At 37.5% G+C, this 19,748-nt stretch overlaps 1 protein-coding gene across 9 annotated transcripts in view; it reads right to left on the minus strand.

Annotated features, from left to right (window-relative positions):
* LOC138754401 (paired box protein Pax-7) overlaps window positions 1-19,748 on the minus strand; it is a 214,171-nt gene that overhangs the window by 128,172 nt on the left and 66,251 nt on the right. For 6 of the 9 annotated variants that reach the window (XM_069918635.1, XM_069918634.1, XM_069918631.1 and 3 more), the window contains 3 exons: window positions 6,302-6,537; window positions 5,242-5,371; window positions 4,151-4,279 (listed from right to left, as the gene is read on the minus strand). In XM_069918635.1, coding sequence (XP_069774736.1) covers window positions 4,151-4,279; window positions 5,242-5,371; window positions 6,302-6,439 — 397 coding nt within the window. In that variant the 5' untranslated portion in view covers window positions 6,440-6,537. Of the gene's footprint in view, window positions 1-2,206; window positions 2,804-4,150; window positions 4,280-5,241; window positions 5,372-6,301; window positions 6,538-8,094; window positions 8,566-19,748 lie in introns of those variants that run through there. The other 3 variants (XM_069918636.1, XM_069918629.1, XM_069918628.1) reach the window with 3 other exon arrangements.

The raw sequence follows: 19,748 nt of genomic DNA on the forward strand, positions 1-19,748 counted from the left end.
TCAGATTGATCCATTGTTCATTCGTGTTATGCACATTTTTCAAATCAATTTGTTCGAGCTGCTTTTAGACAATTTAGTTTAAATATATATTTGCTCGTCATTTTTATTTAACTTTGACTTACCAACCAATGTAATTCTCCCGAGTTTATCAATCTATCTCCCATTTATAATTAAGTTCATATATTCATTGTGTTGGAATTCGCAATTGTCATCAACATTCCCATTTGTCTCATATCATACAGATTGCAAACATATTAAGGCTATTTCATTGTAAAAGAACCTATCTGGTTTCCTGACTATGTAAAAATCTTCTCTCTATTCAAGTGTTGGGGCAAACATGTTATCCCACCGCCAATCACACACACACACACACACACACACACACACACACACACACACACACACACACAGGGTGAAACCCGTCTGAAGCCCAGTGACAGTGGATGAACCTTATCTCTAATTTCCATTCATTGTATCACAATTATTTTCACTGTAACTATTTCCTTTTCAGAATTAGAGTTTCATTTCAATATGTTCTCTAAACTACATAGTTACAATTTTCAAAATTGATTTCCAGCTCTGGATGATGGTTGTCAGCACGAGGTTGAAGGAGCATGTGACAAAATGTTAAATATGTCCTAAAATAATATATACATTTATAAAAATTCTCGAACTATAAAAGGGAACTGAAATCTGGCGAATTGGTGCCTGGAGCTACAGAGAGAGAAGCGTTTAAAGATGAAAGTGCGAGAAATAAAAGGGCTCAATTTAATCTGCCTTAAAACCCTTCAACATAACGTTGTGCTTAAAAGTCCCCACAGTAGCTGATTGGGGCTAAATACACTTCTAACCATGGCTAGGAGCTATTACACTCATCGGAAACACAGCCCCTTATTCACACAGCGCCGTTTTCATTACTTTCTTTAATAAGCCTTAACATTATTAAATGTCAGAGAGATGAGAGAGAAAGAACAATCCAGCAGAAATCTATGGTTTAAAAAAGGAGAGAGGGCATTAGAGTCTCGGTCCAGAGTTACCGCAGTAAAGACACAAATTAACTTCAGATATGTTTGGGTTTCCTGTGGTTCTGGAAAATATAAATAATTATACAAAACAAATCGCTTTAATGAGACAAGGCGATCCGTTGTGTTGAGTTGAAAACTGAGCATTAAAAAAGTCCTCTTTTTAAAAGTTGTATGCAGCAATACTCACAGATTGGAACCAAAGGTTATCGATGATTGGGGGAGGGAGGGATGGGGGTTGGGCGGCGGTCGGAATGTTTTGCGGTATTAATGTCTCCGGCCATTGATCAACATAGGTCATCGGACGCCTGCGTTTTGATAACTTGAGCATTTCAAAAACAAAATTCTGCTTAAATCGGCAAATACGAGCGAAAATATCTCAGGAGACAATGCGTTCAAAACAAGTACACTCTTTTAAAGATGTCCCATTAGACAATATGGAAGTTAAAAAGTTTTGCAGATGTTTTTAATACTTCGACTGAAAACTTATTTACAAATATAAACACGATCACGTCACCAAGGCCTCTTAGAGAAACAATCAGTCTTTTCGCTGTTACTCAGCGGGAGCTCGGGCTCCTGTTTAAAGGCTGATTGTAAAACGGCAGCACGCGGCGCTCTCTTTTTCAAATGTTTCAACATTTAAAAACATATATTTAAATATGAAGAGTCGGTGGTTTCGCCGAGTACTTCTGATAGTTATATAGAAGCTAAATAAAATCCAGCAGAAATGGATACTTATGGATATGTTTAAAAGAATGAAAAGTTTTTAAGAAGTTGAATTTGTTTAATCGGTAGCTGACATTTTTTAAACGATAAATGAATTGCAAATTAAGTTAAATTAATCTGGACCTGTAAGTAAAATATAAATACATCATCAGAAAACGATTCATAGTTTACCTTTGCTGGAAATAGATTTTTAGAGCATTGGTTTTTTCCGCGTTTTCTAATTATTTAATAACTCGGTAAAATCACATGCAAAATTATAACATTTGAAATTTTTTCCAGACTTTGTGCAATTGAGATTTAATTTATATTTGTACATTGTTCAGAGGTTGAAGGCCAGAATCGATGGTTGTGGAGTGCATTAAAAAAAACTCAACTAAAAAAAGACAAAATCGATACATTTTTAAAAGAAATATCGCAGAAAAGATTAAATAAAACTTGGTAAAACAATTAATCACCTCACTCGAATGGAACACTTTTTTAAAAAACGAATTTTTTTTTTCATTTTTAACTGACTGCGATGGAATACAGGTTTTATTTTAAATTTTGATTTAAATGTTTAAGCATAGCATTGAATTGTTGGATTCAAAAGCAGACGGGGGCAAACTGCACGGAATCTGCTCCCCAAATGAATATTGACTGTTTCTAAATGTTTTTTTTAAATCGTTTTGTACCTTCAGCCAGTTATTCTTTCCCAATATTATTACCAAACTCCTAACAGCGGGGAGGGTTTGCATTATTCATGTGATTCCCTTTCTCCATTATTTCCTCTCTCGCTCTTTTGTCCTGATATTTTTTTTCCTCTCTCGCAGATTTTTTGAATGAGAATGTCGAACTCTGTCCGCCTCAGAACAGGCTGCTGTCTTTCTCTTTCTCTCTCCCTCTCTCCTTTCGGCTCTGTTCGCTTTTGTATTTCAGCTTTTAAAACATTTTCAATGGACTCACTGGTCTTTGTGCTCAAGTTCATCTCCAAGTCTGGAAATGAGTCCGTCTTCGAGCAACCCTTTTGTCAAACCCAGTAGAAATGTTTGAACATCTCGTTTGACAGTTTTTTGTCCCTTTTTTAAAAGAAAGTGCAAATGTTGATTTAAATATTTCAGAGCGCCCCGAGAAATTAAAGGAACAAGCAAACTTTTTTTTCCCAAAGTTACACCACGAATAATTTCGATTTGGTACACAAGTCAGCGGACCGGTTTCACCGTGTCAAGACTTAAAGAATAAACCGATTGATTTAACTTATTGCAACTTTGTATGGTACACCTCAAATAATATAAAACTAGAACGATGTCAGAACCTTGAGAGGCGCCATTTACTCCAACAGAGATTATACATAACTAAACAAAAACATTCGCATGCATGAAACCAAAGGCGAATATGCAAACATAATTTATATAAAAATCGTGACAATCCATTTATATCTGACTTCACCAAGAAACAATAGCATTGCTGAATAAGTGCAAGTTCGTAACTTTTCTGATCTATTTTTCCACATTGATTCGCTGAGCGTTCCAGTCTATTTCCTAACAAAGTGGTGGAGTCGGTTTTATTCTCTCTCCCACCACCCCACACCCCGCCCCCACCCCCGGCTTCTCCCCCGCGTTCTGTCCCTTGCTCACTAGAGCAGAGTAAATGTCCCATCTCCTCGCCTTTCATCAGCCGGTCATTCCGATTTCCCCTCCTAATTGTTACTGATTGGCAAAGCGGGCAACTGTCTGCTGTGGTTTCAAGGGACCGTTTAAGAAACCTGGAGAACGATCTGTCCACGACACAAATTAATTTGAGCACCAACAATACTTTCCATCAGAATCGAGGTGAATAATTGCTCATCCTGCCGCAGAGGACGACAGTATTTTTTGACTTCCTTCACCAATGGGTTCTACACTCAAGGACATCTCGAGAGTTTCCCATTTCGGACACATTATTCATTCGCATCTACAGAAAGATGGTCGAAACCCAGCAACGTCAAAATAGCTCACAATTTCAATGAAAGAAGGAATCGATGAGATCAACACGGATCTAGCGCTTTAGCACACCTTATATGTCAATATATTCTAAAAAATATAAGATGTTGGGCTGAACAAGAATTTAATTTCAGATTGACCATGTACATCTAAGAGTCAATTATGAAAAGGCAGGGAGAGGAAACCAATTCCAAGCTAAACCTTCAGAGGATTGAGGATGCTGACGAAGGCCAGGAACTAGCTACTGGTTTGCATGAAATGAATAATTCTTTATATTTAAAACCAAATGGATACAAACTGCAATTTTTAAAATCTTTTTTATGAAAAAGCCCATAAATTTCGGCCAGGAAACTCCCTCAATAATACCCCCACTCCCGCATCTTCCCAGCTTCCACAAGACGAACCCAACTGCACACCAGCGGAGTAAGCAAACGCCAATGTTACCTTTCTCCCCGAGGATTCCATCAATACTATGTTTAGTCTTTCTGCCCCCTTCTTCCTCTTTCTTCTCCATTTCTTCGTCATCATCTCTCTTTCCAAACTTGGCTCTTAACACCCGACTGATGGAACTCACTTTCAAAAATAAAAGAAAATAAATAAGGAGAAGGAAACTTGGAAAATCGGCAGTATCTTTCAGGAGTGTGGAATCCCTGATCAATAAACCTTAACTAACTCATTCAATCTCAGCGGGTTCTTTACTTGTCTTGTGGCCACTTAAAGCAACAATTCCATAATTTCCGATAATAACCTTAATCCTAACCCTAATATGCGATTTAAAAGTCTTTATGTAATTTAATAACATTTAAAATGCTTTATTTAAATTAGTTGTTGGTGTATTCAATATTTCTCACTAATAATGTCTTTTCCAGTTGCTTGTTATTAAAAAAAAAGTAATTTTGAAACGTTGGTGCTTATTAAGGGTAAAACTCCGGGTGTGAGAGGGTGAAATTGCCCATGATTATAATAACTCCTCCCCATTCCAAATCCCCTAAACCTGTTAATTTCTAATCATGTCATTGACTGGAATAGCAATTCAGGTTGACCCGGAGTGGTGGGTGTTCGGTGAAACCAACAGCTCTGGCCCAGCCACAAGGAAGAAAAATGATCACGAAGAAATGCTGCAACATGAAATTTGTCATCAACAAAACAATAAAAAAGAACAATTCTCCTCCCATCCTCTGTACAGAACTCTAACATAGGGTAATTGGGGTCGACATTGAACTGACATGCAACTTCAGTTTATCTAAAACAAACTGTTCAATTCACTGCGACAGAGGTACAGTTGAATATCTTCAGACTCAAATTGTGCATAAGAATTTTTGGGGACGTGGTCTTTGTGAAATTTAAATAAGAATTATATCAAGCCCAACCAAACACGGGGTTTAACACCTGCACCTTGTATCATCGTGTTCTGCTATCTCTTTCTGCAAATCCACCTCTTTTACGTGGATAATCGATATCAGCATGGATGGTTTTGCCTGACAGGTGCTTCAGATACTGTGCTCAGGTAGCTGCAGCCACAAGTTGTTCCTCACCTGAAGGTACAGTGCTCCTGTCGCAAATGCCGTCTTTGAGCAGTTTGTCCCTGATCTCCCAGCTAAACATCCCTGGGTTTTCTCTCTTATATTCTTCAATCTTTTTCTCCACATCAGGCGTTGCTACCTGCTTTAAGGGGGGAAAAGGATACAAAGACAGACACCAAAAAACACAAATACAGACACAGAAACAAAAATATACTTTTAATTTATTTGACGTGAATCACGAAGTAACTAAATGATTCCCTATTTACAAATTCTCGAAGTAAGTGTGTATCACCTTTGTTTCAAATTATATCTCTTTATTGATAATCGCTGTGTGGTTTATCAAATTGTGGGAGAGAATAGTTGGAGGGGGTGATTTACAACTATGTATTTTACTTGCTCAGAACTGCAAATTTCAAAATTTATTGTTATTTATGTGTTATTGTGACTAAGTTTGAACTAAAACTCAATGTCGAATTCAGTTCAATTCACTCTGATCTTTCCGCCGTGCCTGTCCGGTTTTTAAAAAAAATTCTGAATGACCCTGTAATTCTTCCCGTCCTCACGAGGAATGGTAATGCGATTTTTGCACTGTTTTAAGTTAATTATGACTTAATGCAACATCCGCTGATCAGGGGAAATAATAAAACCTCAACGATAGTTTTGAGAAAAGTTTATTTCTTTCGATGTTTTAAAACCAAGATTGCTGCGGGTTAAAGGAAACAATTACAGCGAGCGGTAATACAAACAGCGATTGGAAAACGTGCAAAGAAAAGTTTTCACAAGGGTAATTGGTTTTCGATTAAAAAAAACAACTTTTATTTTTGTTCTACTTGTACCCTACAGCAGAACCAACCCCCACCACACCTCGGTTCTGGGTCTCGGTGGAGTGAGAGTGCACAAGAAAGTGTGCGGATCATGTGAAACTTCGGAGCAAAATGATACTTGTGCAGATTGGGAATGGCATGAAGATTTCTCGGCGCCTGTCACCGAACTGCATTCATGTCTTGGTTTTCTGGCTCAGCATGTCAACCCGTCAGAGAGCCTCCTCACCCCCGCCACTTCTTCCACTTACCCTGGGCTTGCTGCCTCCAATAGCCCCAGGCCGAATTGAGCCTGTCTCTTGATAGCGGCACAAGATTTTGGAAACGCAGCCGTGAGAGACTCGCAACTGTCTGGAAATAACGCAGGGCCGGATACCGTGATGGGCCATTTCCACAATTTTATGTCGAATATGGTTCGGTAAGGGTCTGCCGTTTATAAACACTCCGCCTAGCTGGTTTACTCTCCCCTGACCCAGAGGCGTCGACACTATTTGTAAAGAGAAAGAGAGAAAAAAGGAGAAATCAAGAGTTAAACATGTTACCAGTGGCGCGGGCCTAAACAGCAGTTAGTGTGACTAAAAGATATTTGGAGCCGCGCTGACAAACCGCTGAGGTTTTAAACTTCCCATTGGTGATGAGCGGCAGAACCCACGCCTGCAATGCCTTTATTTCACAGTAGTAGTTTAATTAGGAGATCTTATTTCCCCTGAAGTCCCCTGGAATCTCCATCTGCCCCCAAGATTGTGATAATTGCAGAACGGATGAGTGCAGCTTTTCAAACAGGTGTGTAGATGTTACTGGCTCGGCTCCAGACTCGGCTGCAAGAAGTTAAAGAAAGGCCCATATCTTACTTCTATTTAACAAATACATGCAAGAATAAATTGTACTATAGGCCTTTCTCGTATTAATGGAAAAGTACGGAGTTAAGTTTTAGTTGAAATCCCCACAAACTCCAGTGGATCTTATTACAGTGTAGATACGCAACCTGGAAATGTAATCAGACTAATGCAATTAAATCTCCTACTTTTTAAACACGACTAAGGATATCCTGCCTGGAAGGATTTAGAAACCTTGCCATACAACTGAGAATAATTATAATTTAATACATTCGCTCATTACAAATAAGGGCGCCCTCTCTTCATAGAAATGTGTTATTTTCCAGTTAAAGGTTGAACTGGGCTAACGAAATCGGCTTCAATAAATTCGTTTTCCATGAAAGGTTTGCTTATTAAATGAAGTGTGTTAGTTGTATTTAATGGATAAAAGGCGAGACCGAGTGAAAATACACTGAAGCTGATCAGGAGCTCGCGTTGCCGCGCCAGCCTACAGATTGGAGCTCTTTATTTCTTAATCTGAATCAGGCATTGCTAATTTAAAGTAATGATGTCCAACACATGCGGTTAGCTTGGGCACGACTCATTCCTCCCAAACATCTCCAAGTGGCTGATTTCTGCACTCGATAGACACTAGAAATTGAAACACTTTCTTCACTCATTATTCCCAGTCATGTTGTGCAAATATTGGTGTAATCCCCCTTATCGCTCTCCTGACTATTCTTCACTTCAGTGTGCTGAATGATGCACTTCACTAAATCCACCAAGCTTGTGTGTTTTACAGCATGCGTGGCTTGCAGGGTTTCACGAATTTCTCCTTAATCACGAAATATACGAAACCAGAGAAGTATCTAAATACATTCCACCCAAGCCCGACTACGACTCTATATAAGGCCGCACGTGCTTAGAAACCTTATAACAAAAAACCCCAGAATTAGCAATAAATGCCCATTGCCAATTAATTCAAGGTATATTCAAGGTTAACACAGGAGCGACGTAACTGAGCATTGCGCCAGAGAAAATAAACTGATTTTCCCCCAATTCAGCTCAGCAAATGTTACATTTGTCTGAAATTATTTACCTCAATCAAGGCATTAAAAAAAAACAGAAATCCACGTTTACAACCCTTCTGTCTGTAAAGAGCCAGTGTTAACTTCTATATTTTAATTAATATTACTATATTGACAGTCGTTTGATCAAATGAAACCTACCTTCTAAAGGGAATCCGGCCCTGCTGTAGTTCTGACCTGGACTCGGGCGCATCATCCTCGGTACTGTCCCAGTTAGAGACGTCATTTTAGAATTGGTATGGAAGCTAATGGTATCGAAGCTAATGGTATCGAGGTGGGGGAGGGAGTTTGTGGGCAAAAGAGAATTTTGCAAAAAAAAAGTAATGAGCGAATCACAAAGTCCTACAGATAGGGCGATCGAGAACAGTTCCTTCCCAGTGCACTGCAGTTGATAGTCACTCTGTATCCGCCGCTGCAGCCTCCGCCGAGCTCGGCTCGCCTCGCTCTGATCTTCCGGGGGGAAAAAAAGTTTCTCAGGAAAGTGAGATGAAAGGTAGAAAAATTGATAAGAGTTGAGAGGAGCAGAAGTTCTGATGTGCGAATCCCTTCCCAGCAGGGGATTCTTGTAGATTGCTAATTCCAAACCCACACCCCCCCTTTTTAATGCCCTTTTGTAGAGAGTTTTGAAACTGTTGAAAGTCTCCAGGAAGCTCTGAGATGTTAAGGCGCCCAAGTTCGGCGCAGTGTGAAGAAGGAGAAGAGTTTAGTCTCTGATAGGCTCGGGCGGATTCTTTTATTCGCGAGGAGGGAGCGAACACACTGACAAGTGAATGCGCCAATGACGGGGGGCGGGGGGGGGGGGGGGAGAGAGAGTCCGGGCCGATCGCACTCTGTCGCTGCCTCGTTATCAATCAAACAGATGTTTTAGTAAAACAAAATTATATAAAAATAATAAATTAACCACCCGTCAGAAGAAATCTGCTAAAATATATTTTAACAGACAAAAATACCTTTCCTTCTGTCCTCACTAAGAACCACCGGCAGAATAGTATCATGAACCAAACTTTAACCTGTTTGGTGGGATGGTTGACATTCGCTCTCATATTTAACTCTCCAGAAATCAACTGGACAAATACCGATTCTAAAGTAAAATGCCCAGCCTTCACGGCCGTGTGCCCTGACTTTGCAGTCTGTTCCAAACACTGATTGATTTACCCCCCTTTGAACGCCTTTAGTTCTGTGGATGGAATTGAGTGAATGTCAATACCCCCTCAGATTTTAACAGATTGGGTAATGCACAACTACCACAGATAGAACTAGTAAAGCAAAGATTGTCGTGTTGCCGGTAACGCGCAGCGGCCGTGCTTTAGGCCAGAATCCTTCCTTCCATCTCCCCAATAATACTCTTATCTTAAATAATTTTACTTTTACATCAACATTATATCTCGAAATTAATTTGATCATACTGCCAGAGTATTTCCCCTGAACTGTCCCGTGATTTTAATTATTGTTGGTAACGATTTGTTAATTTTTCTTTACCCACTCCGGGGAAACGGGAAGTGGGAAATGAGATTTTATTCTATTCGAATTAGCTGTTAACCTGAGGACGAGTGGTCGGGGCTTTGCCCTACCTTCTCCCCATTGTATAGAGTGTAGATTCGTTTGCAAAATGTCCATTTATTCAAGGCTTCAACCTCTTTGATGGATTTGAAAAAGAACCCCCTTTCTGAAAAATTTGTGTCATCATCCCCGTCCCAAACACCCATGATTAAAGCGGCTTCTCAGAGATACACATAACATCCACACCAAACACACTCACAGTACTCAATCAATACCTCGAATCATCCACCACATAGACCCACAAAGACATCCAAGCTTCCACACATACATTCTCTGAAACATATCCAAACCTTTATCTCCTATGCACACAAACCGATTCAATTGACACGGACAACCCGCTTCCCCCACCCCACCCTCACATACGTTTTACATGTGCATACATCCACTGCAAAACACATATTAACAATACATCTATCTATCTCACTCCCAAACACACAACTACATCCATATTCACACCCAGATTGATATATACATAGCTGAAATACATCTACATTAAACGTGCACATATACTTTTACACGCACACAAACACACACTTCACATCCCTAATCACGCATACACCTGCATACACCCCCCCCCCGAAAACTGACAAACACATTCATATTTACACAACTTGTACAGACGCCAATTCTTTCCACGCAAACACCACACATACACACAAAACAGTACCTTGTTGTGAGAATCACCGAAATGACTCACAAAAGTTTCTGATTTAATTTCCCCCGATGGCTGATCTCCCGAGCATGTTAATTGTTCTAATGTAATACAACACTGATCGCTGGTGCCAGGAACCAATCGATGATCCCTTTATTAAATGTGTTCTGTTATGGCTATTTTACAAAATGTCACTGATGTTAATTATAATAATAAGATTTTTTAAAAGTTGTGGTTTCTTTCACACCCCTTCCCTTAATCTTTATTTAATTCATATTTATCTCGGCTAATACATCACCTGCCAAATACTAACAACGCGTGTATTCCATAAATGACTTCCGAAATGAAAATGGGGAACAGAAAAGTGTCTCGCTATATGCCAGGTACTCAATCCGGAGGTGAAACCCCTTCGTTCCACACCGCATTTAATTCCCAACCACCTTGAAAAATTGCAAATATTTACGACCTTGCAGATCACTACAAATTGCATTGAAATAAAACTTCGAACGCATTAAAAAATCTCCGCAGCTTCGTTCTACCTAATCGGTGAGATATTGATTCCAAGACAACTACTATTTGACTGATGGTCTACTGCTTCGTGCAATAGACCACACGGGGATTGTTTTATCTTTTCAGTTATCCCTAACCCATAGCTTCACCATGAAGACTTTTCATGCTAACTTTAAATACCGCCTCCAACTCTTATACCATTTAACTCCAAATTAGCCTCAAATCCACACCGAAAACTACACTATTTCCCCCCAAAATTAATCCTAGTTTCCTTTGTAAATCCATTATAAATCCAAACTTTATTTCTGCGATCCGAACTCGTATGATATACTCCTGCCTCCGTCCTGATCAAAAGTACTCACCCAGAATCCCATGTACCGTATTTGAACGAATTAATGATACATGGCGCGAAATTAGGACCAAGAAAGCGGAGTGCAAATGGGCACTGCTTGTATCGAACAAGGCGATATTCTTCTTTCAGTTGTATCATGAGTTCCAAATTATTATGCTTCTGAATCGTGGTCCGATATTTATTTTATCCTAATCTTAATGGTTATACACAGAAAGAAGCGAAGGATTGGGGAAAAAACGGATGAAAAGAGAATCTCAATCCAGTTATCGATATGATTCTCTCGTGTGTAAATCTCTTTCTAAAAAGACCATTACTTCTTATCTCATTACAAAGTTATATCTGTCCTTAATAATTGTTATTTCAGTGTCAAGAACCAATTCAGACTCTCCCTAATTGTATGTGAGTCTACATTTTCTGCTAGGTCTTCGGTTATATTCCACTAATATCTAAGTATACTGTCCCTCATAATAATTTATATTTCCAATGTTAGTCAGTTATTTGGAAAACAAATTGCAATGATCACAGTTTCCAATATAAAGTTGCCAATCAAAAATATTCAGCTACATCTGGCCCAAAACCCAAGTTAACCAGTCCCAAATATCCAGTTAACATGTCTCTATTCATGTACTCCTCAAAAATTGTCACACCAATTCCAGATGTTTGATTATTTAAGTAATTTCATCTATTGATTAACCAAATCCAAGATTGAGTATTTCTGTTCTCTGTTTCTAATGTCCAATATTAGTTTACAATATTCAATCATTTCAGCTCTTTATTCAATTAACCTCCAATTTTGTCATATACTTCTACAGCATGTAAATAGCCCTTTGGGTCAACTTATCCATAATGACCAACCTTGCTCTATTTCCCTACATTTCAGTCCATATCCCTCAAAATATTTGCTATTCATGTACCTGTCTTAATAGTTTTTAAATATTGCAATTGTTCCCATATCTACCATTTCCTCTGCAAGCTGGTTCCATATATGATGAAAGTTCCCCTCAGGTCATTTTCAAACCTTTTTCCTTTAATTTTAAATCTTATGTCCACTAGTTTTAAATCCCTTACCCTGCGAAAAAGTCTATGACTATTTTCCTAATCTATGTCCCTCTGTACAGTCTGGCCTCAGCCACCAGAGGGAAAAATGCCAGCCTATTCAGCCACTCTTATAATTCAAATTTACCAGTCACAGTTACATTCTCGTAATCTTTTCTGCACTCTTTCCAGCTTAATATAACTGGATGATTAAAAACTGCAAACAATATTCCAAGTGTGGTCTTACCAATGTCTTTCATAGTTGTAACATAATGATCTTGCTCCTGAACTCAATGCACTGACTGATAAAGGCAAAAGTGCTAAAAACCTTCTTCTCTTGCTTGCCTATCTGCATTGCCACTTCTGTGAAACTATAATAGCAACATCCCCAAATCTCTTTGCTCCACAGCTCTCCCCAGAGCTCTACCATTGTTATGTAAGGCTGGCTTGATTTAACTTAGCAAAATGTAGTACTTTGCACTTGCCTGAGCCAAATTCCACCAGCAATTCCTTGGCCCATTTTCATTTAAATCCTTTTGTAATCTTAGCATTCTTTATTGCCCACAGCATTACAATTTTGGTGTCACCTACAAACTGATGAACCTTGCTAACTCCATTGTTAACCAAGTCCTTCATATATATGATCAACAAATGTGGACCCTGCAACTAACTCTTTGGTACACCACTGGTAACAGGCCTCCAATCTAACAGTGTGTCACTACCAGCCTCTGTCTCTTATTACCAAGCCAATTCTCTATCCAATTGGTCAGCTCACCCTGGATCAGTTGCAATCTGGTCTTTCATACTAGTCTACCATGCAGGATGCCTTGCTAAAGTCCTTGTGGACAACATAAACCTCTTTGCACTCAACTATCTTCTTAGTCACCTCTTCATAAAGGATAATCAAGTTCATGACACATGAGTTCCCATGCACAAATCCATGCTGATTGTCACTCATCGATGCTTGCCTTTCCAAATGCAAGTAGATTCTGTCTCTCAGACTTCCCTCCATTTTTACCCTGACTGATGTTAAGTTCACCAATCTGTAGTTCCTTGGCTTAACTTTACAGGATATTTAAAATAAAGGCATATTAGCCATGCTTCAATCTTCCACCTCCTTACCCACACTTATCAATGATGCAAATATCTCTGTCAGTTCCTGCTATTTCTTTCCTAGCTTCTCATAACATCTTTAGATACAGATGATTGGGCCCTGGAAATTTATATAACTTACGTGTTTTAAAACCTCCAGTACTTGCTCTTCAGTAATTTTTTAAAAATTTTTTTATTTTTCACACATTAAACCACATTGACCAAGATACATACATTTTCCTTTTCAAATATATACAGTGTCATTTTCTCCCCCCCTCCTCCCATCCCACCCTCCCTACCTCCCCCCCCATTCATTTAAAGTACAGAATCTAAGATACATTAAACCAATCAAACAATGTTGTCATTCAATAAAAATAAACAAGAAATTCCACTGAGTCAATTCTTTTCATTTCCTTCTCCTTTCGTTAATTTAGGTGGTAAATGTCCCCGGTAGAGTTTCATGTATGGCTCCCATATTTGTTCAAATATTTCAATATTATTTCTTAAATTATATGTTATTTTTTCTAATGGAATACATTTATTCATTTCTATATACCATTGTTGTATTCTCAAGTTATCTTCTAATTTCCAAGTTGACATAATACATTTTTTTGCTACGGCTAGAGCTATCATAACAAATCTTTTTTGTGCACCATCCAAATCAGTCCAAATTCTTTGTTTTTTATGTTACTTAGGAGGAAGATCTCTGGGTTTTTTGGTATATTGTTTTCTGTAATTTTATTTAATATCTGGTTTAGATCTTCCCAAAATTTTTCTACTTTCTCACATGTCCAGATTGCATGAATTGTTCCCATTTCTTTTTTACAACGAAAACATCTGTCAGATACTGTTGGGTCCCATTTATTTAACTTTTGAGGTGTAATGTATAGCCTGTGTATCCAGTTATATTGTATCATACGTAACCTCGTGTTTATTGTATTTCTCATAGTTCCTGAGCATAACTTCTCCCATGTTTCCTTCTTTATCTTTATGTTCAAATCTTGTTCCCATTTTTGTTTAGTTTTACCATTTGTTTCCTCATTCTCCTTTTCTTGCAGTTTAATATACATATTTGTTATAAATTTTTTGATTATCATTGTATCTGTAATCACATATTCAAAATTAATTCCCTCTGGTAACCTCAGACTGCTTCCCAATTTGTCCTTCAAGTAGGATCTCAGTTGGTAGTATGCCAACACTGTATCTTGAGTTATACTATATTTATCCTTCATTTGTTCAAAGGATAGTAATTTATTTCCTGAAAAACAATTTTCTATTCTTTTGATCCCTTTTTTCTCCCATTCTCTAAAGGAAAGGTTATCTATTATAAAACTGATTAACTGATTTTGTGACAATATTAGTTTTGGTAATTGATAATTTGTTTTATTCCTTTCTACATGAATCTTCTTCCAAATATTGAGCAGATGATGTAATACTGGAGAATTCCTACGTTTTACCAATTTTTCATCCCATTTATACAATATATGTTCAGGTATCATCTCCCCTATTTTATCTAGTTCTAATCTAGTCCAATCTGGCTTTTCCCTTGTTTGATAAAAATCTGATAGGTATCTTAATTGTGCGGCTCTATAATAATTTTTAAAGTTTGGCAGTTGTAAACCTCCTTGTTTATACCATTCTGTTAATTTATCTAGTGCTATCCTCGGTTTTCCCCCCTTTCCATAAAAATTTCCTTATTATTTTCTTTAACTCCTTGAAGAATTTCTCTGTCAAGAGTATTGGCAATGCCTGAAATAGGTATTGTATCCTTGGGAAAATGTTCATTTTAATACAGTTTATCCTTCCTATTAGTGTTAGTGGTAAGTCTTTCCAATGCTCTAAGTGTTAGGTCTGCTTTGTTCATGAATGAGTGAGACAAACACCAGACTGAGTCGAAATCAGGGTTCTTTGTTCTTTATTACCGGATTGTAACACTTGCAACTAACCATGTTAGTCGGAGAATGCATTCTGCCGTTATCAGCAAAATGGTGATTTTTTATACCCTTGGATACGTGCTTAGAACATCATCATATCATTACTTGTCCAATGACTAAAACTGTTGCTATCCTTTCCCTGCTAGCTTCCTGCCTCTCAATCCATCAATGTCTCTCTTATCTTGTAAGTACAAGGATGCATTCACATCTTGTTACAGCCCTGTACAGGGTAACTCCTTACACATTCCGCATTATTCATAGGCATTGCTTCACTTTTATTTACGTTAATCTTGTAACCCGACACTTCTCCATATTCCTTCAATTTCTTATATAATTCTTTTATTGATAGTTCTAGTTCTGTTAAGTATACTATAACATCAACCGCAAATAAACTGATTTTATATTCCTTGTCTTTTATTTTTATCCCTTTTCTTTTATTTTCTGTTCTTATCAATTCTGCTAGTGGTTCTATAGCTAACGCGAACAATAAGGGTGATAGTGGGCATCCCTGCCTTGTTGATCTGCTTAAGTTAAATTGCTTTGATATATATCCATTTACTGTCACTTTCGCCAATGGCCCCTTATATAATGCTTTAATCCAATTAATATACTTCTCTGGTAAACTGAATTTTTGCAATACTTTGAATAAATAATTCCATTCTACTCTGTCGAAGGCCTTCTCTGCGTCTAAAGCAACTGCTACTGTTGGCGCTTTTCTCCCTTCTACTGCATGAATTAAGTTAATAAATTTACAAATATTGTCTGTTGTTGTCTTTTTTTAATAAATCCAGTTTGGTCAAGATTTACCATTTTAGGTACATAATCGGCTAATCTGTTTGCTAATAGTTTAGCTATTATCTTATAATCTGTGTTAAGTAATGATATTGGTCTAAATGACACTGGTGCGAGTGGATCTTTCCCTGTCTTTGGTATTACTGTAATTATTGCTGTTTTGCATGAATCTGGTAAGCTTTGTGTTTTGTCAATCTGGTTGATTACTTCCAGGAGGGGAGGAATTAATAAATCTTTAAAAGTTTTATAGAATTCTATTGGGAATCCATCCTCTCCTGGTGTTTTATTATTTGGTAGTTTTTTTATTAACGCTTGTATTTCTACTATTTCAAATGGTTCTGTTAATTTATTTTGCTCCTCTATTTGTAATTTTGGTAGTTCAATTTTAGTTAAAAATTCATCTATTTTGTCTTCTTTCCCTTCGTTTTCAGTTTGATATAATTGTTCATAGAATTCTCTGAAGTTTTTATTAATCTCCGTTGGATTATATGTGATTTGTTTGTCTTTTTTCCTTGATGCCAATACCATTCTCTTAGTTTGTTCTGTCTTAAGCTGCCATGCTAGAATTTTGTGCGTTTTTTTCCCCTAGTTCATAATATTTCTGTTTTGTCTTCATTATGTTCTTCTCCACCTTATATGTTTGTAGTGTTTCATATTTTATTTTTTTATCTGCCAATTCTCTTCTTTTAGTTGTGTCTTCCTTCATTGCTAATTCTTTTTCTATATTTACTATTTCCTTTTCCAACTGCTCTGTTTCCTGATTGTAGTCCTTCTTCATCTTGGTTACATAACTTATTCTTTGCCCTCTGATGAACGCTTTCATTGCGTCCCATAGTATAAACTTATCTTTCACTGATTCCGTATTTATTTCAAAGTACATTTTAATTTGTCTTTCAATGAATTCTCTAAAATCCTGCCTTTTAAGTAGCATGGAGTTTAATCTCCATCTATACATTCTTGGAGGGATGTCCTCTAACTCTATTGTCAATATCAAGGGTGAATGGTCTGATAATATTCTAGGTTTATATTCTGTTTTTCTTACTCTGTCTTGCATACGAGCTGATAACAGGAATAGGTCTATTCTTGAGTATGTTTTATGTCTACCCGAATAATATGAATATTCCTTTTCCTTTGGGTGTTGTTTCCTCCATATATCCAAAAGTTGCATTTCTTGCATTGATTTAATTATAAATTTGGTTACTTTGTTCTTTCTGTTAATTTTTTTCCCAGTTTTATCCATATTTGAATCCAAATTAAGGTTGAAATCCCCTCCTATTAATATGTTCCCTTGCGTGTCTGCTATCTTCAAAAAAATATCTTGCATAAATTTTTGATCTTCTTCGTTAGGTGAATATACATTGAGTAAATTCCAAAACTCCAAATATATCTGACATTTTATCATTACATATCTCCCTGCTGGATCTATTATTTCCTCTTCCATTTTAATTGGTACATTTTTACTGATTAATATAGCTACTCCTCTAGCTTTTAAATTATATGACGCTGCTGTTACATGTCCTACCCAATCTCTCTTTAATTTCTTATGCTCTATTTCAGTTAAATGTGTTTCTTGCATGAATGCTATATCAATTTTTTCATTTTTCAGTAAATTTAGCAGTTTTTTCCTTTTGATTTGGTTCTGTATTCCGTTAATATTTAAACTCATATAGTTCAACATAGCCATTTCATACTTTGTTTATCTTCCCTTTCCGTTTCCTCATCATCACCTTTCCTTCTTATCCATTTCTGCTTTCTTGTTTTGAACACTTTATAAGACAACATTTCTAAAACATCAAACATTTCCCTTATTCTCCTACCTAACATTTCTTTAACCCCATTCTCCCCTCCCCCTCCTGAGTTGCCCTTTATCCCTTGTCGGGCAACCACATCTCCCCTCTCCATTTGGATTTGCGAATTCACTCGCAAGCGTCAACTGATTTTGCAGTGACCGTAACTCCTCCCCACCCAGCATACCCCGGAAAAGATTTCAATTTTCATATATAACAAAGGTCACTCTTTTAATTCCCTCCTTATTTCTTCTGTTCCCTTTCATTCCCTTATTAATTCTTATCTATACTCTATATATTTTCCTCTAAATACAGATACATTCATGTACACACATATACACACATACATATAGTTCGTGGTCATTTTTACTCTCATTACATGTCTTCATCTCTCTGCTTGTTTTGTAGTAGTTCTGCAAATTTTCGTGCTTCCTCCGGATCCGAGAATAGTCTGTTTTGTTGCCCTGGAATAACTATTTTAAGTACCGCTGGGTACTTTAACATAAATTTATATCCTTTTTTCCATAGGATCGTTTTTACTGTATTGAACTCCTTCCTCTTCTTCAGGAGTTCAAAACTTATGTCTGGATAGAAAAAATTTTTTTGACCTTTGTATTCCAGTGGCTTTTTGTCTTCTCTTATTTTCTCCATTGCTTTCTCCAATATATTTTCTCTTGTTGTATATCTTAAGAATTTTACTAAAATGGATCTTGGTTTTTGCTGCGGCTGTGGTTTCGGTGCTAGTGTTCTATGTGCCCTCTCTATTTCCATTTCTTCCTGTAATTCTGGTCACCTAGGACCCTGGGGATCCAATCTTTTATAAATTCTCTCATATTCTTGCCTTCTTCATCTTCCTTAAGGCCTACTATCTTTATATTATTTCTTCTATTATAGTTTTCCATTATATCTATCTTCTGAGCTAACAGCTCTTGTGCCTCTTTAACTTTTTTATTAGATTCTTCTAATTTCTCTTTTAAGTCCTCTACTTCCATTTCTACGATTATTTTTCGTTCTTCCACATTGTCCACTCTTTTTCCTATCTCTGATATGACCATCTCTATTTTATTCATTTTTTCTTCTGCACTCTTAATTCTTCTTTTTATTTCATTAAATTCTTGTAATTGCCATTCTTTTTTTTTCTGATTCCATATATTCTTTAAAAAAAAATATCCATTGTCCTGCCTTTCCCTTCTTCTTCCATTTCTCTATGTTCTTCTTCTTCTTCCTCCTCTGGGTTGGCCATCTGTTGTTTCCTTGTTTTCTTTTTGCTCTCTTTCTTGTTCTCGTTGTTTTCTGTGTTCTCTTCCTGTTGCTGTGTTGCAGCTGTCACTTTCAGCTGTGGAGATCGACTCCTCAGCTGTTCCCCTCTCTCGTCAGTGTGTTTTTTTTAAGCGCTGTTGCGCACTTTTACTCGGCTCTGCGAGCCATTTTTGTAGTCCCGAGCTCGGGACTTCCACCGACCTTAGGGAGCGGGCTTCTTTCTCCGCGGCGGGCCTCCTCGGACAGGTAAGGCCTTCACCTTCTTCTTCCGATGTTCTTTCCTCTTCTCTTCTTCCCGTTGCTTTCGACTTTTCTCTCTTCGCTGCCATTTTCTTCTCACCTTTACTTTTACTTTATTTTAATTTTTATTCTTGTACTTTTGTGTTTTGTGTGTTTTTTTTCAACTTTTCCGGAGAGGGCTGGAATTCCCTGACTGGCCACTACTCCATCACGTGACTCCTTTCTCTCTTCAGTAATATTGATTCTTTTTAAGACCTCGCTACTTACCCTTGCTAGTTACTCCTCTGGGTGCCTGAGCCTTCATGTATTTTTTCATGGTAACAAATAGTGCATAATAGCCAAACAACATAGATACTTAAAATACACCAACCACAACTTCATTCATGCTACCATCGTTGGTGTATCTTACATACCTGTATTGCAGCAAAATAAGAATTTTGGTGCATCTGCACACTATAGATGTGTGTGTGTGTGTGTGTGTGTGTGTGTGTGTGTGTGTGTGTGTGTGTGTGTGTGTGTGTGTGTGTGGGGGGGGGGTATGATATATATACACATACCTATGTATATGTGTGTATACTGCA

Source organism: Narcine bancroftii, chromosome 2 (genome assembly GCF_036971445.1).
Source record: "Narcine bancroftii isolate sNarBan1 chromosome 2, sNarBan1.hap1, whole genome shotgun sequence".
In the NCBI taxonomy this organism is placed as follows: Eukaryota; Metazoa; Chordata; class Chondrichthyes; order Torpediniformes; family Narcinidae; genus Narcine; species Narcine bancroftii.